Source organism: Hibiscus syriacus, unplaced genomic scaffold (assembly GCF_006381635.1).
Source record: "Hibiscus syriacus cultivar Baekdansim isolate YM2019G1 unplaced genomic scaffold, ASM638163v2 tig00113722_pilon, whole genome shotgun sequence".
Taxonomy (NCBI): Eukaryota; Viridiplantae; Streptophyta; class Magnoliopsida; order Malvales; family Malvaceae; genus Hibiscus; species Hibiscus syriacus.
Window position 1 is genome coordinate 1,696,525 of NW_024063469.1, and position 19,437 is coordinate 1,715,961.

Below are 19,437 nucleotides of genomic sequence, written 5' to 3' on the forward strand. Positions count from 1 at the left end.
CGACTTTCTCAACCAAAGTCTACGTCTACTACCTTAGCTATCCACACTAAGGATTTTCCACAAATTCACTAATTTATCTTTCTTTTGAGGACAAAGAGTAACCTTACAAATCCCTCAAGAATTGTACCACAAATTCTTGAGAACACTCTCTCCCAAAGAGAACAATACAAATTTTGCAAACTTACAAGAAAATCCTCACAAGATAAGATGTTTGCACAATTCTAGAACAAAAAAAGAATGCTAAAAAATAATACAATTGAGCACGATAAGTGTTCTTGAAAGCAAAAATGAATATTAAATGAAATAGGCTTGAAAATGCTTTAAACTTAAGGTTCCACGTAAATATCTATATGTGCATCAAATTAAAACGAGTGGGATATTTGTTTTCTCCTGCATGGACTGAGCTTCCACGTAAATATCTATCTGTGCATCAAATTATACGAGTTCGTAAATGGAACATGCGTATGCATCAGAGATATAAATCACTGGTCTCCTTTCTGTTATTATTTTGGGTTGAATTGAAGGCAAGAAGAGTATAAGGCTATGACGTCGCCGCAATTGGTCAAACATCAAGCCACCGGGGTGGGACCATCATCTATGCAGTTGATTATTTTTCAACACATCTATGCAGTTGATTATTTTTCAACACATCTATGCAGTAGCCATTAGTTACTAGTGCGTGCTATTTTTTTCTCTCGGTAAATGCATTTAGACTTGTAAAGCTTTATAATCTAATGGTACTGCCGCTGTAGTAAATCATATCAGACAATCAATTTTAATGCCGCTTAATATGGCAAATTACATTGTTAATGGAATTATATACAACTGATCTGATAAAAGCACCCTTCTCCTCGGTTCACCTGTCATCGTATCAGATCGAATTGATTGGGTTGACAGAGATCATGTCAGGTCAAACATTACAACATTTTAATATAATTTAGGTCCTCGAGTATTCGAAGTCGATTTCAAATTCCAATATAAAAATCAAAATTCTCAAACCAGGTTTCCACGACTTCAGGTTCGAGTAATTTTTAACGTCCGATGACTCCAGTTTCATTTTCAAGTTGATTAGGTCTGTACAAAGGGCATTTCACGCTGTCTTCTCCAAACTCTGAACGAGTATGAGTTCAAAAATTTTCATCAGGTTCAAGTCATTTCCAGGTTCGGTCTAAAGTAGATTGGCTTATTTTGAAACACAACTCCCATCTGTAGTTAAACACATCTCTGCACCTAAAACTTAACAGTTCTCCTTGGAAGACCGGAAGATTTGGTTTCAAGTTCCAGGCAACAATTATTTATATTATATGATAACAACGCAACACGTCCACATCAAAAACAACAAAAAACTACGATAGGGGCCATTAGCCTCCACTTGGGTTCAAAATATGTCTTCAGGTTCAAGTTTTATGCAAATCCAACTATCAATTACACCACACCATTAGAGCAAAAAAACCCCATATTACCTTCAATCAAATCAAGTCGACACATTATGCAACAAGCACCAAACTGAAAAGTCTCCAAGATCACCAACCAAACTCAAAGGCTTCCAGGAACCTTCATGTTCTGCCTGTTTGGTATCTGCAAATAGGCAAAAATGCTTCGTTAGTTGGGCTTTATATCAAAATCAATCTGTCATATTGTGTTAGCTTTATTGAGCTAATAAATCCTCGCGTGAAGTTTAAATCATACCTTGCATTGCAGAGCTGTTATTGTTGATCTCAACAAGCTATCTCCAACTATCAGTCTCAACTTCTTGACAAAATCATCCCGAGTTATCTTCTTTGCCTGATGAGGTGTCCAAAAATAAATAATGCAAAAGAATTAGAAACCTTATTTAAAAATATAGGAAACTAACGTTAAAACGTATTATCCAACATACCCTGAATAGCTCGTAATTCTTAGTAACTTCATCCATATCTGTACGAGGAATTTTGTTTGATATAGCAGCAAACAACATGGGGAAAGGCATCCAAGGGGATTTAGGGGTCTTAGAAGTGCTTGAACCCAGGCTAGGATCATTACTTTGGGACCCCCCTGATTCTGAGTTTTTGCGATTAATACTCCCCTAAGAATAAAATAATATCACAGTAAACACAAGTTAACCTAAATATAGTGTTACCAAAACCTAAGTATTCAACCTGCAACTATTATTGATTCAAAGGTTGTTTGGTTTGTCATGATAAAACACAGGTATAAGGACAGCCTCATGATGCAAGGACTGATAAATGACTCAGCTTCAAGAGACTGCTTGCAGACAAACATTATCAGGCACCAGTGTGGGCCCACGAGAGACTAGGATCAAATCTTTTAATTATCCTACATGTCATTAGACCATCATGACGTGAAACTGTATTTGGGGAGGCGGGGCAAAATACAGATAATTTACTCACCAATTCACCAGCAGATGACAACACTGGTAAACGACCCTGAAGTCCATGCCTTGATGCAGTGACGGCTGAAACAGCATGATTAGTCTCACTTCCAATCAAATGCCCTGTGGGAACAACATAACCTCAAGAGCTAAAGAACCCGAAATACTTCAGAAAAGGAAACATATGATAGCCATACAGAATTTGCAGAAGACGCAGCCAACTACTAACTCATTGAACCAGTAGTTGGGAGTGATTTGTGACCTCTGGAATGAAAAAAATAAAAGCCCCACCAACAGGAGATATCAACGCATCATGGAAGAAGCCTTGATTCTTAAATTAACAAACTTAAACTTTTGCCATCCAAGTTTGAAATGGCAATTGAACAGTCAAGGAACCATCAAAATTTAATCACCATGTTCCATGAGTTGTGTAGAGTTCCCAATTTGATGTTAGATGAAATAAAGGAAGAATGAATATAATCATCAAATAAACAGCATTCTAAAGGAGAAATATATCACCTTCAGCATTAGAGAGTTTGAAACTAATAACAAACTCCGGATATATGTGAGTACAGATATTCATGTTCCAGATGATATAGTACTTTGGATGATAAAGATCATCCACTCCACTATCAAGATCCTCATTGCTCGGAAAACATTGTCTAGTTCCGGGGAAAAGAAGCTCCATCTTTCCCATTATTACTCTACATAATACTATGTACTTTATTCCATTTTCGTCAACATCAGAATAGTTTGCACTGCACAGATAAAAGATAAACTTCAATGCATATCACCAGGGTATGGAAAGTGAGGTTGAAAATAATAATATGAAATATAAAGGTAAGAAAATATTCATCTGGATGTGAATCTAAAACAAGTAGAACAGGAAGGAAGCACTCAAGGAAAACACATAACCACTAGACAGTGGGCGTTAGCACCTAAATTGTTTAAGAGATCAAAGATAGAAATTAGCGTTTTCTTGAAAGGAAATTAAAACAATAGAAGACTTGAATATTCAAAACAGTTCACAGCACAACAATATATAAAAAAGAACCCCAACCTGGTATTAGTAAATTCTGCTGCAACAAGATGAACACCGGTGCCATATACTTGTGGAATTGTGGAAAGACCACAATCACCAAGCCCATGCATCTTAATCATAGGCAATGATGCCCTGGAGCAAGCAAGCCAGGCATATCGAACATTTGCATCCCCCCGGTACTTCTCCATAATTTGTACCTGCTTTAGGAAACGCTCTAGTCTATATTTAGATGAAGAACTGGAGCATGGCTTTATATCAATAATATCAACACCACCAGAAGGGCTCATACCCATAAGGAACATCTGCTCAACTGTTGAAGAATCCAACTGTTTGTCCAACTCTATATCTGCAAACTCCTTTTCAGGGACCAAGTTTATCCTTTTCTGTTGATTGTCCTCAACAAATTTGCTGTGCTTTGCATCAACATCCCTGTAGCAATTATCCTCAATTTCTACAGCGCAAGGATTGGATGCAGGTTTCTGAGTAATTTGAACATTTCTAACAAAAGAACTTGACTCACCACTGCATTCCTTCAACTTCGACTGATCAACACCATTAATGTCAATTTCAAGATGTAGCTTGATCTCAGGGGGGGCATATGATCCAGTAAACATGGATTCATTATCATTCTCATGTTCATGTTCACAGCCTTGACATGATTCATCCTCTACATTAAAAGTCTCCGGGAAGAAACAGCCATCTGCCTCATCAATCCAAGCAATGGGTTGTTTCAAGCCAGTTTTCCGATCCAACCGAAACATATGCAAGAAATCTAGCACAAAGGATTGACCATCTTTCTCCAGCTCAATAAATGGCTTCTTTATGTAGAGATCTTTCCTAATCATAGCAAGGAGATCTTGGGGAAAATCAGTCCATTCACCGTTTTCAAAGAACATTATGCGCTTTGGAATGCCAGTTTTCTTAAAATTTGCATAGCACAGCAGCAAAGATCTTTTCGAAGGATGACCACATTTAACAACTTTGCCTTTGTGATCCTCTAATCTCCTCAGCTTTCCATGTTTCTGGGATGGTAAACTAAAGTTGGGCAATTGTGGTAATATCACATGCGAAGCTCCCGGTAAATATGTTGTATGCTGCGCACCCCACTTCCTCTTCCTGCCTTGCAGAAACCCAGGCTTACTATCCAATACCATGGCGTTCCGTGCTTCCATTTCTACCAAGACCAATCCCTATCAACAAGCTTAAAACCGATACTACCAACGAAAAAACAACTATGAAGGTTAATCTTCTACGGAACCAATGAAAACTGTCTCCTGAGTGGTTAGGCAAATCCTGAAGAAAAATAAAAATAAAGGTTAGAAAATTAAATGATAAGGATATCAGCTCACACCAAATAAGAAACTTCAGACCCCCCACACGCAATTCATCAAACATAGTGGCTGGAAGCATATCGAACCAAACTCATTTGAATCACCCTACAGCAAGAGGAACGTACCTAAAACTGATGTTAGTGTTGAAGCTGTACACATCCATGTTGCACACGTTCATCGTATACATGTTCATCGTCATTTTTTTACTCTCCAAACAGTTCATAAAAGGGAGATGCGACTTCCTTATCTAGTCTACAGCATTAAGAAGCACTGGCTCCTATTGCATCAAATAAGAGCACCTAAGAATATTGTGGAAGAGAATTTGATAATTATGGTTTAGCATATATTTAATCTCTTTTTTCATTTCTTTCATTTTGGTGATCTTAAATAAATTATAAACTTTTATTCAGGTCAGAGTTGGTAACAAAATCACTGATTACGTAAGCCTTGTAACAGAAACAGCGTTGCCTTAAAAAATAAGCACTGTCTAGAAAATATGAAGAATTTGTAAATAAAAACGCCGTTGACCTCAAAACGCAAAACTAAAACAAACAAAACTATCTCATAAGTTTTAATCCTAGGCAGAGTCTGGTCAAGAACATTGAGCAGAAACATAACGAAACCAAGAAAACATAATATACATCAAAAACGGATTTCAGAAAATATTTGAATTAACAATCAAAACTATTTTTCTTGGCTCCAAAACATAAAACGATAATTTTAGAAAATATTAGTATCATGCAAATACTACAAGATCGCAAAAAACTAAACTGAAAATTCTAGAGCCTTTTTTCCCCAAAACAAGAGAGTAGAATATCTTTATTGACCCCCAGAAGAGCCAAAATTCACAGAAATCAACCATAAAAAATTAATCGTTCAACAAAATCAATTCAGTAACCTTCAGATCTCAAGATCTGACCCGATCTATAACGAACCGAAGTCAAGAATAAAAATCCAGTAAAAAGAAAAGAAAAACAACCCTGAATTAAAAGAAAATGAAAGATAATACCTGCGAAAGCATATATTTCGTAGTGATTTACGTTTCATAAGAGAGAAATTTTCATTTATTTTATTCTTTTATTTCTCAGTCTCTCTTTTTTTTCTCTGTCCTTCGGAGAAGGGGAGAGCAGCGATGGAAGAAGAGAAAAGGAAACAAACCCTAACTCGGAACGATATACGACGCCGTTATAGAAAACCAGGTCTTTCTCTTATATCGCTCAACGTTGACGGAGTTTTCAGAGTCGGTGGTCTTTGTACCTCTCCGCTCTCTTTGATCTTTTTTCCGTGAATTCCTTTTTCATTTGCCTTCTATCTCCCTTGCTTGGACGAAAAGCAAGGGAGAAACAACTTTTCGAAACGGGAGAAATGATAAAGTCACCAGCTGTCATTCAATGTCTGCCACCGTGTCGGTTTTTGATTGGATCCTAGGTTTGGTTGACTGCGTGGCTTCACCGTGGGGAAAAGAAAACATGTTGATTGGTTCGGATGGATAAGGGTCATTTTCGGTATTTGAAAAAATCATTCAATTTCAAAGGCGGTTGTTGGGAGGGGTTACTTGGGGAATCGGAAAAAGCAATCGGGGTAAAAGTGGAAAAACGAACAGTTGACGACTTGCTTTAATATAATTCTCGAATGTTGAAAATGACAAAAATAATGGAGTGTGGGTCCAATTGGGAAGAAGATAAACTTGGTGAGGTTCGTGGGAATCTTAAAAAATTGAGAAATGAAGACACATTTGTACTCGTTAACATTTGGTTTTCGGCTAAATGCAAAGGCCACAAAGAGCATTAGTACAAATGAGAAGCTTCATTCATCTCATACATACAAATGTGTTCATATATCATCGAGTACCAATTCACTATGGTTGTCGGTCCATATCATTATTTTCTTTTTTTGGGTATAATAACAAAAAGAAAAATAATTAAAACTACAATTTTAAATTCGTATTTAATAGGGAAGAAAGATTAACCGATGTAACTGCTACATTTTATAAGCTAATTAATCAAACAGTTAAGATTAAATGGTTTTAATTAATTAAACTGCTAAAAAGATCGATTAATGGTTACAGTTATGGTTAATGAATTTTAATAAATGGTTAATCGTTAATAAATTATAATTAATTAATTATATTTGTTATAGAATATTATTAAAAATAAAATCAAAATGATTCCTCCTATTTTTTGGTTATCATATTTATCTTATGTAGAATTACATTAAATCAAACATAGATGAAAGAAATACATAATTTTAAATTACAAAATATAAGTACACACAAAAATTTTAAACAGAAAAAAAATGAATATATCTCATAATATATATTTATAAAATAAAATGCATTTATAAATAAAATAAAATTTTACAAATATATATGTTTCTATCATCGTAAATTTTATGAAAATTTTAAGTTGTGTTATATTTGGAAAAACAAATTGTAATAGGTTAACTATAGGTTGCTCTATAACTGAACGGTTAACTGTTTCTTAATGGTTGGGTTACGGTGAATAAAATTTAATAATTGTTATAACGGTTGTAGACACTCATTTTCGTCCGAGACATTAAGTGCTCTTTTTTTATATAGTATATATATATATATATATATATAATTTCAAATGTAGTTTTTGAAAGTATATAGTATATGTTTTTTAAAATACTTTTAAAAATGTATAATATATGATTTTGAAAACATTTCTAAGAAAACGTATAATATATATATTTTAAAAAAAATATTTTTAAAAACGTATAATATATAGTTTTTTGAAAATGTATATTATATAGTTTTGAAAAACAATTTTTGAAAACATATATATTATGGTTTTGAATTTTTTTTTTGAATATATATATATATAATAGTTTTGAAAATAATTTTTGAAATCATATGTAATATTTAGTATTAAAAATGTTTTTGGAAACCTATATAATATATAATTTTTTGAAGACATGTTATTTTTAGTTTTTATTATATATTAATTATGTGTATTCTATTATTATTAATTTTATTTTTATTTCATTTTTTATTTTTTAGGTTCAAGGTCCAAATTAGAGTCTGGTCTAGTAAGGGAGTCAAACCGGGCCATACCAGCCTGACCTAGCACAACATGCATGATAAGGGACCTGATCAGTCCAATCGAATTAGGGTTTTCACACATAGACAAGGGCACCGCAAAGAGAATCATCACCGGACGCGTGAGACCACATGTCGATGCCAAACCGACCATTTCGGCACCAAACAGAAAAGCACGAAGGGGAACACCCCTATTTTCCAGCAACAACATGAATCATGAACAGAAAACAACCTGAAAAATCGAGGATAAGGACTACACCATCCCAGGTTGTTCGGAAACAACCATATTTGGAGGGTTATATAAACCCCATCAAGCCACCGAAAAATGACAGAGAAACCTGAGCAAAATACCACAAACATACCAACAGCAACCGAGAAAAACAACAAAAAACCCAATGAAACAATCGAACAACATAGTAGCAAAACAGTATCATCGGAGCGAGAAATACCAAACATTCAAACAAAAAAACCAAAGGAAAAGAGTGTTCGGGTTCGAAATCAAAAAGGAAAGCTCAAAGCCTTGACTCACTGAGGGACACCGGAGACGTGTAAGGGCTTCATCGGAAAGAACAATCACCGGAAAACGAAACATTTTCCCTCAAAAAGGTAAAAAACCGAAGCTTGTTTCTCAAATCTACGCCGATTGGATGTGTTTTGGGACAATCGGGCTTGGGATTCGTGTTTGCGGGTTGGGAAGGAATGTTTTGGGGATAGCTTAGTTTTTTCGGCCACCGGTGGCTGTGGCCGGAGCGGCGGAGTAACGGCGGATGGCCACCGAGCAATGGTCGACCATCGGGGCTGGTTGAGGAGAACGAGAGAGAGTTTAGAAAACATGGGTTTGGGTTTTTTTTGGGTAAGTGAAAACGAGATGGGGATTAGGGGGAGGAAGCATTTATATATGGGAGACTTGTGTGCAATTACAAGTTTCTTAAATCACTTCCACAATCCTCCCAGTTTTGAAGCATTGTTCAATTCGGTCACCGTTTGTAATTTTGCCTCCTAATTTTAATTTAATTTCAATTTCACCCTTTTTCGTTATTTTTATTCATTTTATTTGGTGCCCAAATTTTGTTTTTTTGCATTATTTTATATTTTTTAAATTATTTATTTTATTATTATTATTTTAATATTTTTTAGGACTTCAATTAAATCACAAATGCTCGTCAAAGGTAAGTAATTTGGATCGAGTTTTAAATTTTAATTTAACTTTTAATTTTCACAATTAAGACAACCGTAAAATTAAATTGGTACCGAAAGGGCAGTACAAGGGTGCTAATCCTTCATTGACTGTAACCGACTCCTGAACCCAACATATTTATGGTAAAATGCAGATCAGGTAAGGTGATAAACTGAGGTGTCCGATCAACCTAATTTAAAAAAAAATGACCGGTTGCGACTCTAGCATGTTTTATTTAAGTCGAAATTCAATTTTGGACTCATCCAAAAGACGGTTATGACAACGATTAACTGACCGTTTAGACTAAATGGTACAGTTCAGACCATCGCAACAAACAACTTTAACGCCACTAACGTTCGCTACTTTACTCATCGATGCAAATGAAAATATTCACCATACATGTTCTCACCTTTTCAATCCCAACACAAGATTGTTTTTATACAAGTACTATCGAACTTAATGTTTGCTTAATAATCATTGTTAACGCGTGATTCTCCTATGTTCGTCCCATCGCAATAAGTCTAATCAATAACATAATATTTATATATAATTGGCTGTCCCTTTTTCCCATATATATGTGATAAGGGGAGGTAAGATAATAGGCTACCCCCAACACCAGATTGAGAACAGCTTCCGTAAGAGACCTCCGAATTATGAAATGCCATCCGTGAGACTCGATCCCACGACCTCAAGGTTAAGAACTTTGTGCTCTACCAACTGAGCTGAATGGTCATTTCAATAACATAATATTCATAGATTTTGAATTTTAGTATTTTATCTTTATCGGTGAGATTATTGATCGAACGCCTCAAAAATGTATTATTCTTCACAAATCATTTATCATCTTTAAATGGAATCGTATTGATGAATGAACTCGCATGATTAACATGCATTTACAACGTAAATATTAAAAACAATAACAACAGTAATCTTGTTAAAGAACAATCAATACAAAAAGTTCTCGTGTATAATTAACGATCGTCATACATTAAAATTCGTTCACGTAGAATCATATTTCATCTATCACAATTTTTATGTAAATTGATATATTTATTGATTCGATTGTTAACAAAATAATAACACATTATATTGAATATGTTTTTTTTAAATACATATTTAATAGAATATAATTTTGTTTTATTTAATATAAATAAATGTTATTTTTATAAATAACTTTTAAATTAAAAAAAAGAATAAATTTATCTTAAAGGTGGATATATTAGGCAATTTGACCCAAAAATACCCTAAAAATTAAATATCCCCGATCAAACACATTTTTTCGAATATTTACCGATCTAACACTTTTTTTTTTTGGAGGATAAAGAAGAAGGTGTGTTTCACCAAAAGCGCTTTAGGTGAGAAAAAGGGAAGATGTATTTCACGGGACATGCCTTTTAGGGGTTTTGTTGACTTGACCCCACGGTGGACATGCCTTTGAAGACGTGTTTCGGGACACACCCTTTTCATTTTTAGGTTTTTGATTTTTTTGTTGGGTTTCTAAATTTAAAAAAAAAATAACAATTATTTTAATACAAATTTAATTTAATCATATCATTTTCCTTAGCGGGTTCGAACAATTATTTCTGCCCGGAGTGCATTGTCAAAAAAATTAAAAGTTATAAAATGATACTGCTTTATTTTAATACATAAATATGGTACTACTTTATTAAGTCCATCACTTATTAAAAGTTATAAATTGGTCATCAGACTATAAAGTGTTATTCTGTTGAGTCCCCGACTATTAAAGTTATAAATGATCACATGTTTATTCATTATATTCCAAACGCGTCATTTTTCGTTGAAAAATGGACGATATTCTAAGTTGAACATTAACATGTTGATTGTGATATGATAAAATCTGATCTCAAAATTTCAAACTACTATCATATCTCCGTGATCATATTAACCTCAAGCTTAAACAACCTTCAACTTTTAATAGCCAATGGACTTAACAAAGTAATATTCTATAGTCGAATGATCATTTTGTAACTTTTAATAGTCAATGAACTTAATAAAATAATACTCTATAATCGAGAGATCGTTTATGTATTTTACACTAAATTTAAAGAATCAATTTTCCATTAAAAATTTGACGGCCGTTTAAACTTGAGGTTAACATGATGATTGAAATATGATAGTTGTTAAAATTTTGGTATCAGATTTTTATCATATCACACCGTATAGACACAACTGCTCAAACCCGATAAGAAAAATGATAAGATTAAATTAAACTTGTATTAAAATAATTGTGTTTTTTAATTTAAAAACCCAACAAAAAAACTCAGAAACCCGAGAATAAAAATACGTATCCCGAAACACGACTTTAAAGGCGCCAGATCAACAATATCCCTAAAAGGCACGTTGCAATTTTTTCACCTAAGAAGCTTTTGGTGAAACTAATCTCTTTCTCTCTCCTCTAAAATGATGTTAAATCGATAAATATTTTAAAAAAGATGTTTGATAGAGAATATTTAATTTCTAAGGTAATTTTTTGGTCAAATTGATGATATATTACAACAACAACAACAAAAACGATCAAAGAAACGTCTATAATAAACAATTATCAATGACGTTTGGCAGCAGCAGCTGGTACGTGCTATATTTAAGCTATATAAATAAAAATAAAGTATAGTGGGTACCTACTTATCTCAAGTACTATCAGACTAATTAATTTTTATTTTACATCTTAATTTGATCATAATCTTTTAAAATCAAAATAAATAAAGACATCATTTTTATTTACAATATTTTAAAATCCTTTTTAACTTAATAATTGTGGATTTTTCTTTGGTGAAATGATTTGGCTGAACTTTTAAATGTGTGGAATAACTTAAATAGGAAAATATTTTTATTTTTATTAGTTGGGTGGGGATGTATGGACAATAATTGTCCGATGTGATGTCAGCAGCTTGTCGCCCAAGTATTCGACCCAAAAAGAAAATAAATATATTCTATTTCTTTATTTGTCAATGATATAACCACTTGGTCCAAATTCTTTATTCTATGCTGCGTGGTATGCACAGGACTTCTTACTTATCGGTTAATACTTGATATTATCCATATATTTTATACACAATCATCTCTTATTTCATACACTGGAAAACAACAGATCTTAACTCATTGAATGCTTTTAATTATAAAAATATTATTAATTTTATATAATATAAATTTGAAAAATTATGTTCGTAAGATATATTATTAATAAATTATTTTTTTAAAACTATTATTTTATAATCACATTATTAAAAAAATATTTTTAAAAAATCATCGTAGACTAAATTTTGAAAACCCAGTGCCCATTTGGACTAATTCGAAGGGGACTTATGGCTTTAGGCCCAAAAGAAACAAAGAATGGAAGAAGAATTTTAGTCATTCCTTCAACTGCTCCGGAAACCTTTAGACCGCGAAAGAAAAAGAAGCGAAACCATGGGCAAAGAAAGTGAGCTTTGGGACGACTCCGCCCTCATCGACGCCTTCGACAACGCCATGTCCAAATACAAGGTTCCCCCCTCTCTTCTTCACCTTTAATTTTATTTGGGTTTAGGGTTTAGGATTTTTGTTTTAATGATATTTGTATTTTTGCTGCAGAAGATGCATGGAAATGAAAACAGCGAGGCCAACATATCTGTCTCTGTTCATCAAAGCGGCGATGAGGCAATCAAGTGAGCCTTTGTTTTTCTTTTCTTGAGGAATTTGCTGAAACTATTTTTAGACTGCGGAATGCCGTAATTTCTCCGGCTGATCGATGTAATGTTAATCTAAAGCTCATCTTTTGGTGATTTTGTTTTCTTGCTTGCTCATGAAGACACAGGGATGCAGGAGAGAACAGCAATGCCAGAGTAATTACTGGAAAAGAAACGGAGAAGGCAAAGGATCTTGAACCGGTTAAAGACAATCATACTGTTAAGTTACAGACTCCGGAACCTTATGGCTATTCCGATTCGCAAGGTGCGCAAGACTATAACCAGTTACTCAGTCAATATTACGAGGTTGAAGAGAAGAGGCAGACTATTCTGCAGCAGCTTCAGCAATATGGTAGTTGGGATTACCGATATTCGGCTGAGGGTTCTAGCACAGGTGCACAATGGGGTAACCCCTGTGTTTCTCAAGAATACTCCATTTCTACAAGTCAAGCTTCACAGTCCACTGTCGTCTGTACGTGCTGCCTATATGTATGTCAATCTTTGGTGACTCCATGCACATCATATCCTTGCTGTTCTTTAGATGGGATATCTGTTGGTAAAACAAGCACCGGTCGAAATGGTTCAACGAGTCATGGAAACTTACCTGAGATCATCAACTCTGACATTGTTAAAACGGCTATGGGTGCTGCAGAAAGAGCAATATCCTCTTTGACGGAAAAAGCTTCTATTAATCCAAGTGTAAATGAAGGTAAGTATGCTTTCCCGAGTGTCCTCAGGCGTCTATTTTATTCTGTCAAGCATATTTTGTAACATGATTTTAGAAATGAAATGTTATGCTCATAAATTTAGCCCAAGTTGATTACCGCACCGTGCCTTAATGTTGTATGATAATGTGAAGTTTTTCTTTAGCAAAATTTTCATGTGCTTTATTCAATTGCTCATAATTTTATATTTGCATTTGAGTGCAGAGAACAAGGAGAAGAAAGATGGTGAAGAGGAAATGAATCATGGTAATTGTGAAACCAATCTCACTGTACTTTTGAATGCCTGGTATTCTGCAGGCTTCTACACAGGAAAGTAAGTAATTCGACAATGCTACTTCTCTCGATTGTCAGAAACATGAATTCATTTTTTTCTTCTAATGATTTTGTTGAATGAGCATCTGCCAAATTATATCTCCAGTCTGAGCCAGTTTTTTTTTTAAATTTGTTTAAATGTTAAAAGTATAATTCACTAAGAATCTGGTGTCCAGTCCGATGTAACATCTTAAAAAATTATTAGCTAGGCCGGTGCATGTTTCCGTTATTTTATTTCATTGGGTAATGTCATTACACTGTCTTCCTCAGTCGTAACAGTAGTTTGTTAACTTCTGCTATTAATGAAAATGTTTGGAAGTGTGCCTTTAAACACATATATCAAATCATATGATAGAGATATGTGTTGAGCTCTCTAATCATGGAAGTTTGATATTGATATGCAGGTACCTTGTGGAGCAGAGTATTGCCAATAAAAAGCAGTGATATGCATCATTTTTATGCAATGTGGAAGTGAGTTGTTAGTCATCCTACACCTTGTATCGGAATCCCTGCGTTTATCGTGAGAAAGGAACGTGAGAATGTATGGACAATATACGAAATCTGGCCGACATGGTTAGATTTCGGATATTCCAACAAATTCAGAAGCTATCCGATTACGATTAGGACTGCATGGTTTAAGGAAACAGTGCTGCTTGTGATCTAGTTACTTTGTAAATTGTATAGAGACTTCGGATTGTACTGCATGTGCTGCTTGTACTCTGGTAGATTTTTTTCAGCACTGTTCAAGCTTCAAAGTACTAGGAAAGCCATCAAAAGTATTAACATCCATTTTTGTTGATTTGGGTTGAACCAGGGACTATAAACGATGATCAAATATAGAGAAGGATTAAATTATTTTACATAAAAAGAATAAGGATTTATTAAATATTTAAAAATTACGAAGGAAACAAGTTCTATTTAATTAATATTTAAATTATAAATCACTTAAAATGCAATTATAAGAAAATTAATATTTAAGAATTGTATATATTTCTAAATAAGAATATAATAAAATCACCTTCCATTAGTAGCTAATAGTATTCAAACCTTAATTCTTCAAATTTACTAGAATTATTACCGAATTCTTGTGGTCGAAGAAAGTAATATATTTACTATCGAAGGTTATGGTATGCAGTAGGATTAGTAGTTCGTTAAATAAAACTAGAAGAATGGATGGTCGAGATTGGATCTTGAGATCCAATCACGGTTGATTGAGTGTATTTATTGACTATGCGAGGTGTGATTCGTTGTTGTCGCTAGTTTGGCAATTGGGGATTTAGGGCAAAAATGGCGAGAGAAAAATCCAGCAAGGACAACGCTCAAGCTCTCTTCCATTCTCTTCGTTCTGCTTACGCTGCCACTCCCGTCAATCTCAAGGTATCTCTCTCCTTCCCTTTTCACTCTCAATTACTTTTTCTAATTACTTTCTTTCTTTTTTGTGTGGTGGTGGTTTTCTAAGTACAGATCATAGATTTATATGTGGGCTTCGCAGTCTTCACCGCTCTGATTCAGGTACTTTCATCCATCTTCAGAAATCGGTCTCCTTTCCTTGATCTTTAGTCACTGAGATACATGGATTTGTTCTTGCAGGGTTTATAATTATTTCCTTTCACATTGTATTTCATCAATCGTGGTAGCAGTCTTCCATGAAATGCACGTAATAAGTAGATAATCAGAATAAGAAATTAGAAATGCGAGTGTTTGTTGAATGAATTAATGAGTTTGATAAATATCATCCTAAACATTTTGAAATTCCATGAAAACCAGCTTTCAATAGAATGTAAAAGATTTGATGACTGTTTCATTGTTGGGGTAAGGTCGTGCATTTTGCAACCCCAGTTTTTGTTTGAGCAGTTCTATCCCAATATATTTAGTTTTTTTTTTCATGATATTTGAATTGGACCGTTCCTGAATATTGGCTTCCATTGAGGATCCACAGGTGGTTTACATGGCTACTGTGGGATCATTTCCTTTCAATTCTTTTCTTTCTGGAGTACTTTCTTGTGTTGGGACTGCTGTCCTTGCTGGTAAGCAAACTTTATGTATCATCACTCTTTGCAAGAAAAAAAGCCCTGTCCAACATCATTTTGGTTTGATTGGATGCAGTTTGTCTTCGTATTCAAGTGAACAAAGAAAACAAAGAATTCAAGGTAAGATTTTTCAAATTCTGTCTTACATTCCAGTAGTTAACGAGGCAGGGGAAGAAAATCAGGTCATCTTAATATCGAACTTCAAATTGTGGAGTTCAATTCAACCCCATGGAATAATTTTTCCTTTGAATTTGTTTTCTATCACCCAAAGGTTGTGTTGTGGGAACAGGGTGTATTCGAGTATGTATATAGGAGTGAACATCTTGTTAAATCCCAGCTTGATAATATGCTCGTATCAATTGCAGGATCTACCACCTGAGAGAGCTTTTGCAGATTTTGTACTTTGCAACTTGGTTCTTCATCTGGTGATCATGAATTTCCTTGGATAAAACCGTATCTCCATGTTTGCTGGGCTGCTGGTTTCTCTGTTTCTGGCGGTGATTCATAATTATAACATGAAATAAAATTCTTAGGTTATCATTATGCTTTTGTGCACGCCTAATCCAGAACTGTAGTAAGATTTCTAATTTTAAGGGAAACAAAAGATTTTTGAGTACCGATTTGCTCATTCTGATTTCTTTCCGTGATAGATTTTCATTTAAGGCAAGTTAGATTTGGTAAGAAAAGGGCTTTTTCCTTTGGCAAGCCTGCCCATAACAGCTATGCATCACTACAAATGGGCAACATATTTTGCACATTTTAGCCATTTGCAACCCATTCTTGAAAGGTAGATATTCGTGCAGAGGAATTCATTGACCAATGATAAAGGGAAATATTGTTCTCCCTAGGATCGGTTAAGAAAAATTCTGAATAAATATTATCATTTCAGATTATTCAAAAAAATATCGTACAAAGAATCAAGGAACAGTCCCAGTGGTGATGGGAATATTTTTCTCCATAGGTGACTTGGTTTCGACTAACTTTATCCATATGCGTGTGTGAATTTAGTTGGATTTGAAATTAAACACTGTTACTACCTTATATATATGAATGATAAATAAAAGAGAGATTCGTGCAGATGCAATGGGGTGATGGATTTGCTTCTTACTAAGGGCTTAATGAAAATATTAACAGCAACAGTTGCGAAGAAACTCTACCAAGCTGCACACTTGTAATATGTATGGGTATTTGTTTGTTTTTTGGACATTTGATATAGTTTATAAGAAGCAGCTCACATGCTGAATATATGTTTGTATTTGATGTTTATTGTTTGTTGTGCAAGAGGAAAAGATATTCATCACTTTCTCGTTTCTTAAAAACCTAACAAACAAAGCACGAGAATGTTTTGTTTCATTCTTTTTATAATATTACATGCACGAGGCTTTTGTATCACCTCACATTGATAAATGCCCAACATTTGCTTATAAATATACTGTTAAGAGTAAAGATGCAGTTTGGATAGTTAGGAATTAGTTAGAAAGTTTGTTAGACAGTTATGTTGTAACTAGTTCTACCGTAAAGCTATATAAATGATGTATTTGGAGTAAATTAAATAATAGAGAGGCATTTCAGTATTTTTACCGTTTTAACATATACTCACACCAATGCAATATAAATATAGATTTGTGGCTTGAGTGCTACAAGTATGTTTTAAAATGTTCCAGTTTCTTGGAAATTAAACCAACCGATTAAAATTTTTGATGTGATACGATGTTTTAAAAAAAATATGAATGGTTATAATATATTATTTCATGTAAACATTATGAAGTAAAGTTGTAATCTTTGAAAGAAAAGCTTATGGTTGTATGGTTTGCTATCTATTCTTATTATTCTTCTAACTAATTATTTCTTCCCCACAACTTCAACTACTAATTGTGTACTCCACCAGCTCCTCTTTCTCTTTGTTTTATTTAATTTTAGTTAAATGATTATTCATTGTTCCTTCTCTTTCTCCGTCTCGTTAGATTTAATAAAAATTTAATTCGTATGATATATTATTAATTTTGGGTAAAATCTTGATTGGTTAAAGAAAAATGTATATTTCTAAAAATTTGTGAAATAGTGTGCATATATAAATCCACGTGATTTGGGTTTCACTTTTGGTTTTGGTTGGTAAAAAAAAAATCAAATCAAAATTCTATGTGTATTTTGTATTTAAGCTCCATGTGATGATTTTTATGTCATTTTCCAGACAAACATAAAACACATGATCCAATAATTAATGATGATGATAATTGGCAATTAAAAGAGAAGGTTGATGCATGTCTCTTTCATGCATGACTTGATTGGATCAAGTTTTACTTCTTTTAATGTGATGATTATGTCTAAGCATTAACTCCCAAAGACTATGTTTATCACTCTTAGTCAGCTATGATTGACCTTATTACCATTTGCCAAAATCGTATCCATCCATATATGTTTATTTTGATAGTACCCATAGGATTATTTTTAGATTTTTTTGGTTGGCGTAACTCTAATTAATCTGGACCGACCTGAGTCGCATACCTAATTTTGGTGGGTGAGTCTCTCAGCGAGAATTTTCTGCATATACAAAGACTCGAACTTGAGACATTGCTTAAGCGATATCAAGTTGCTTACCACTTGAATCAACCCCATTGGTCATTATTTTCAAATTTTAAAACAAACAGAAATACTTGTAGTTATATAAAAAAAATCAAACCCATCTACAAATTTCAAGGTTAGATGCTTTTATTTCTTTAGTGGATAAACTTAAAACATGAAAAAATATATATTTATGAATATATATTTTTATACATTTATTGTTTATTAACATATTCATTTGTTATTAGTAAGCATGTATATTTAGTGCACGTAAACATGTTTGTGAGCGTTAAATAAATATATTTATGAATACCAAACACATGTGGGTTAAATACATATGATTTTAAATAAACAAATATAATTTTAAAATTTTAAATGTACACAAATGGAACATTAAAAAAACAAAATAAACAAATAAACATAAATAAAGGTATATTTTCTATAAATTGATTCATGGGCACTCTTAAAACATAAGGGAATAGATAAAAAAAAATAAAAGATTAAAATATAAATTAGACCATAAACTTGATAAATTTAATCAAATTAACATCTAAATCTTATTCAATCAAATTAACCTTCAAATTTAATTAAAATAACCTTTAAATTTAATCAAATTAAATGATTTTTAATAAAAATACATGAATTTTATGAACAATTTGACCTTAATAAAATTTCAAATGTCATTTTAATGGAATTTGTAAAATCTAAGCCAAAGACCAGTAGTCATTTTATCGTTTAAGCCAAAAATGAAAAATCAAAAAAGAAAAAAAGACAAAAGACAGGAATTTGTCATGTAGTAGAAATGGTGGCAAAGATAGAGATTTGATTATTGAACAAATGAACCCTTCCCTCCTCTGTGCTGTTACTGCCAGTAACTTGCACATATCAGTTTCTTCTTCTTTTCTTTGATCGAATACACATCAGTTTCAAACTCTCTTTTTTTTTCTTCAAGTTTTTCCATATCTGTTTCACACTCTCTCTCTTGAAATCAACAATCGAAAAACTTTCATTGGAAAAGTGTAGTTTTCCATTGTCTTCATTAACAAAGTTGCTTAGCTCTTCACTTGCCAACTCATATACTTTAACTTCACCGAAATCTCTCTCTTCTTCTCCATCTGAAAAACTCTTTCACCTAATCATCCT

The 19,437-nt window shown here is 33.3% G+C and overlaps 3 protein-coding genes across 8 annotated transcripts; 2 read left to right on the forward strand and 1 right to left on the reverse strand.

Annotated features, from left to right (window-relative positions):
* Window positions 1-1,323: 1,323 nt before the first annotated feature.
* On the reverse strand, window positions 1,324-6,065 carry LOC120187083 (inactive poly [ADP-ribose] polymerase RCD1-like). Of its 4 annotated transcripts, none has more exons than XM_039190881.1 (8): window positions 5,754-6,065; window positions 4,870-5,021; window positions 3,432-4,687; window positions 2,891-3,129; window positions 2,391-2,494; window positions 1,880-2,065; window positions 1,690-1,785; window positions 1,324-1,578 (listed from the first exon to the last, which is right to left on the reverse strand). In XM_039190881.1, the coding sequence occupies exons 3-8, from the start codon at window positions 4,583-4,585 to the stop codon at window positions 1,537-1,539; spliced, it is 1,821 nt and encodes a 606-aa protein (XP_039046812.1). In that variant the 5' UTR covers window positions 4,586-4,687; window positions 4,870-5,021; window positions 5,754-6,065; the 3' UTR covers window positions 1,324-1,536. The 4 variants fall into 4 exon arrangements, with proteins under 4 accessions (XP_039046812.1, XP_039046809.1, XP_039046810.1 ...); XM_039190878.1 differs by having other exon boundaries at window positions 3,432-4,706; XM_039190879.1 differs by having other exon boundaries at window positions 3,432-4,706; window positions 5,903-6,064.
* Window positions 6,066-12,321: 6,256 nt separating this feature from the next.
* On the forward strand, window positions 12,322-14,406 carry LOC120187008. 3 transcript variants are annotated; one of them, XM_039190806.1, is made up of 5 exons: window positions 12,322-12,483; window positions 12,574-12,644; window positions 12,788-13,374; window positions 13,595-13,703; window positions 14,107-14,406. In XM_039190806.1, the coding sequence occupies exons 1-5, from the start codon at window positions 12,409-12,411 to the stop codon at window positions 14,144-14,146; spliced, it is 882 nt and encodes a 293-aa protein (XP_039046737.1). In that variant the 5' UTR covers window positions 12,322-12,408; the 3' UTR covers window positions 14,147-14,406. The 3 variants fall into 3 exon arrangements, with proteins under 3 accessions (XP_039046737.1, XP_039046736.1, XP_039046738.1); XM_039190805.1 differs by having other exon boundaries at window positions 12,324-12,483; window positions 12,571-12,644; XM_039190807.1 differs by having other exon boundaries at window positions 12,325-12,483; window positions 12,571-12,644; window positions 12,794-13,374.
* A 532-nt stretch (window positions 14,407-14,938) lies between these two features.
* LOC120187027 (dolichyl-diphosphooligosaccharide--protein glycosyltransferase subunit DAD1-like) lies at window positions 14,939-16,348 on the forward strand. Its single transcript, XM_039190824.1, has 5 exons — window positions 14,939-15,079; window positions 15,167-15,214; window positions 15,642-15,729; window positions 15,809-15,852; window positions 16,098-16,348. The coding sequence occupies exons 1-5, from the start codon at window positions 14,990-14,992 to the stop codon at window positions 16,179-16,181; spliced, it is 354 nt and encodes a 117-aa protein (XP_039046755.1). The 5' UTR covers window positions 14,939-14,989; the 3' UTR covers window positions 16,182-16,348.
* The last annotated feature ends 3,089 nt before the right edge of the window (window positions 16,349-19,437 follow it).

Excerpts from the sequence above, each read along its gene's own strand:
- LOC120187083 (XM_039190881.1), bottom strand. The coding sequence starts at position 4,585 with ATGGAAGCACGGAACGCCATGGTATTGGATAGTAAGCCTGGGTTTCTG. Across the intron at positions 1,786-1,879 it reads AGAATTACGAGCTATTCAGG|GCAAAGAAGATAACTCGGGA; the intron begins GTATGTTGGATA and ends ACACCTCATCAG. Across the intron at positions 1,579-1,689 it reads TAACAGCTCTGCAATGCAAG|ATACCAAACAGGCAGAACAT; the intron begins GTATGATTTAAA and ends GCCTATTTGCAG.
- LOC120187008 (XM_039190805.1), top strand. The coding sequence starts at position 12,409 with ATGGGCAAAGAAAGTGAGCTTTGGGACGACTCCGCCCTCATCGACGCC. Across the intron at positions 12,645-12,787 it reads AGCGGCGATGAGGCAATCAA|ACACAGGGATGCAGGAGAGA; the intron begins GTGAGCCTTTGT and ends TTGCTCATGAAG. Across the intron at positions 13,375-13,594 it reads TAATCCAAGTGTAAATGAAG|AGAACAAGGAGAAGAAAGAT; the intron begins GTAAGTATGCTT and ends ATTTGAGTGCAG.
- LOC120187027 (XM_039190824.1), top strand. The coding sequence starts at position 14,990 with ATGGCGAGAGAAAAATCCAGCAAGGACAACGCTCAAGCTCTCTTCCAT. Across the intron at positions 15,080-15,166 it reads CCACTCCCGTCAATCTCAAG|ATCATAGATTTATATGTGGG; the intron begins GTATCTCTCTCC and ends TTCTAAGTACAG. Across the intron at positions 15,730-15,808 it reads TGGGACTGCTGTCCTTGCTG|TTTGTCTTCGTATTCAAGTG; the intron begins GTAAGCAAACTT and ends GATTGGATGCAG.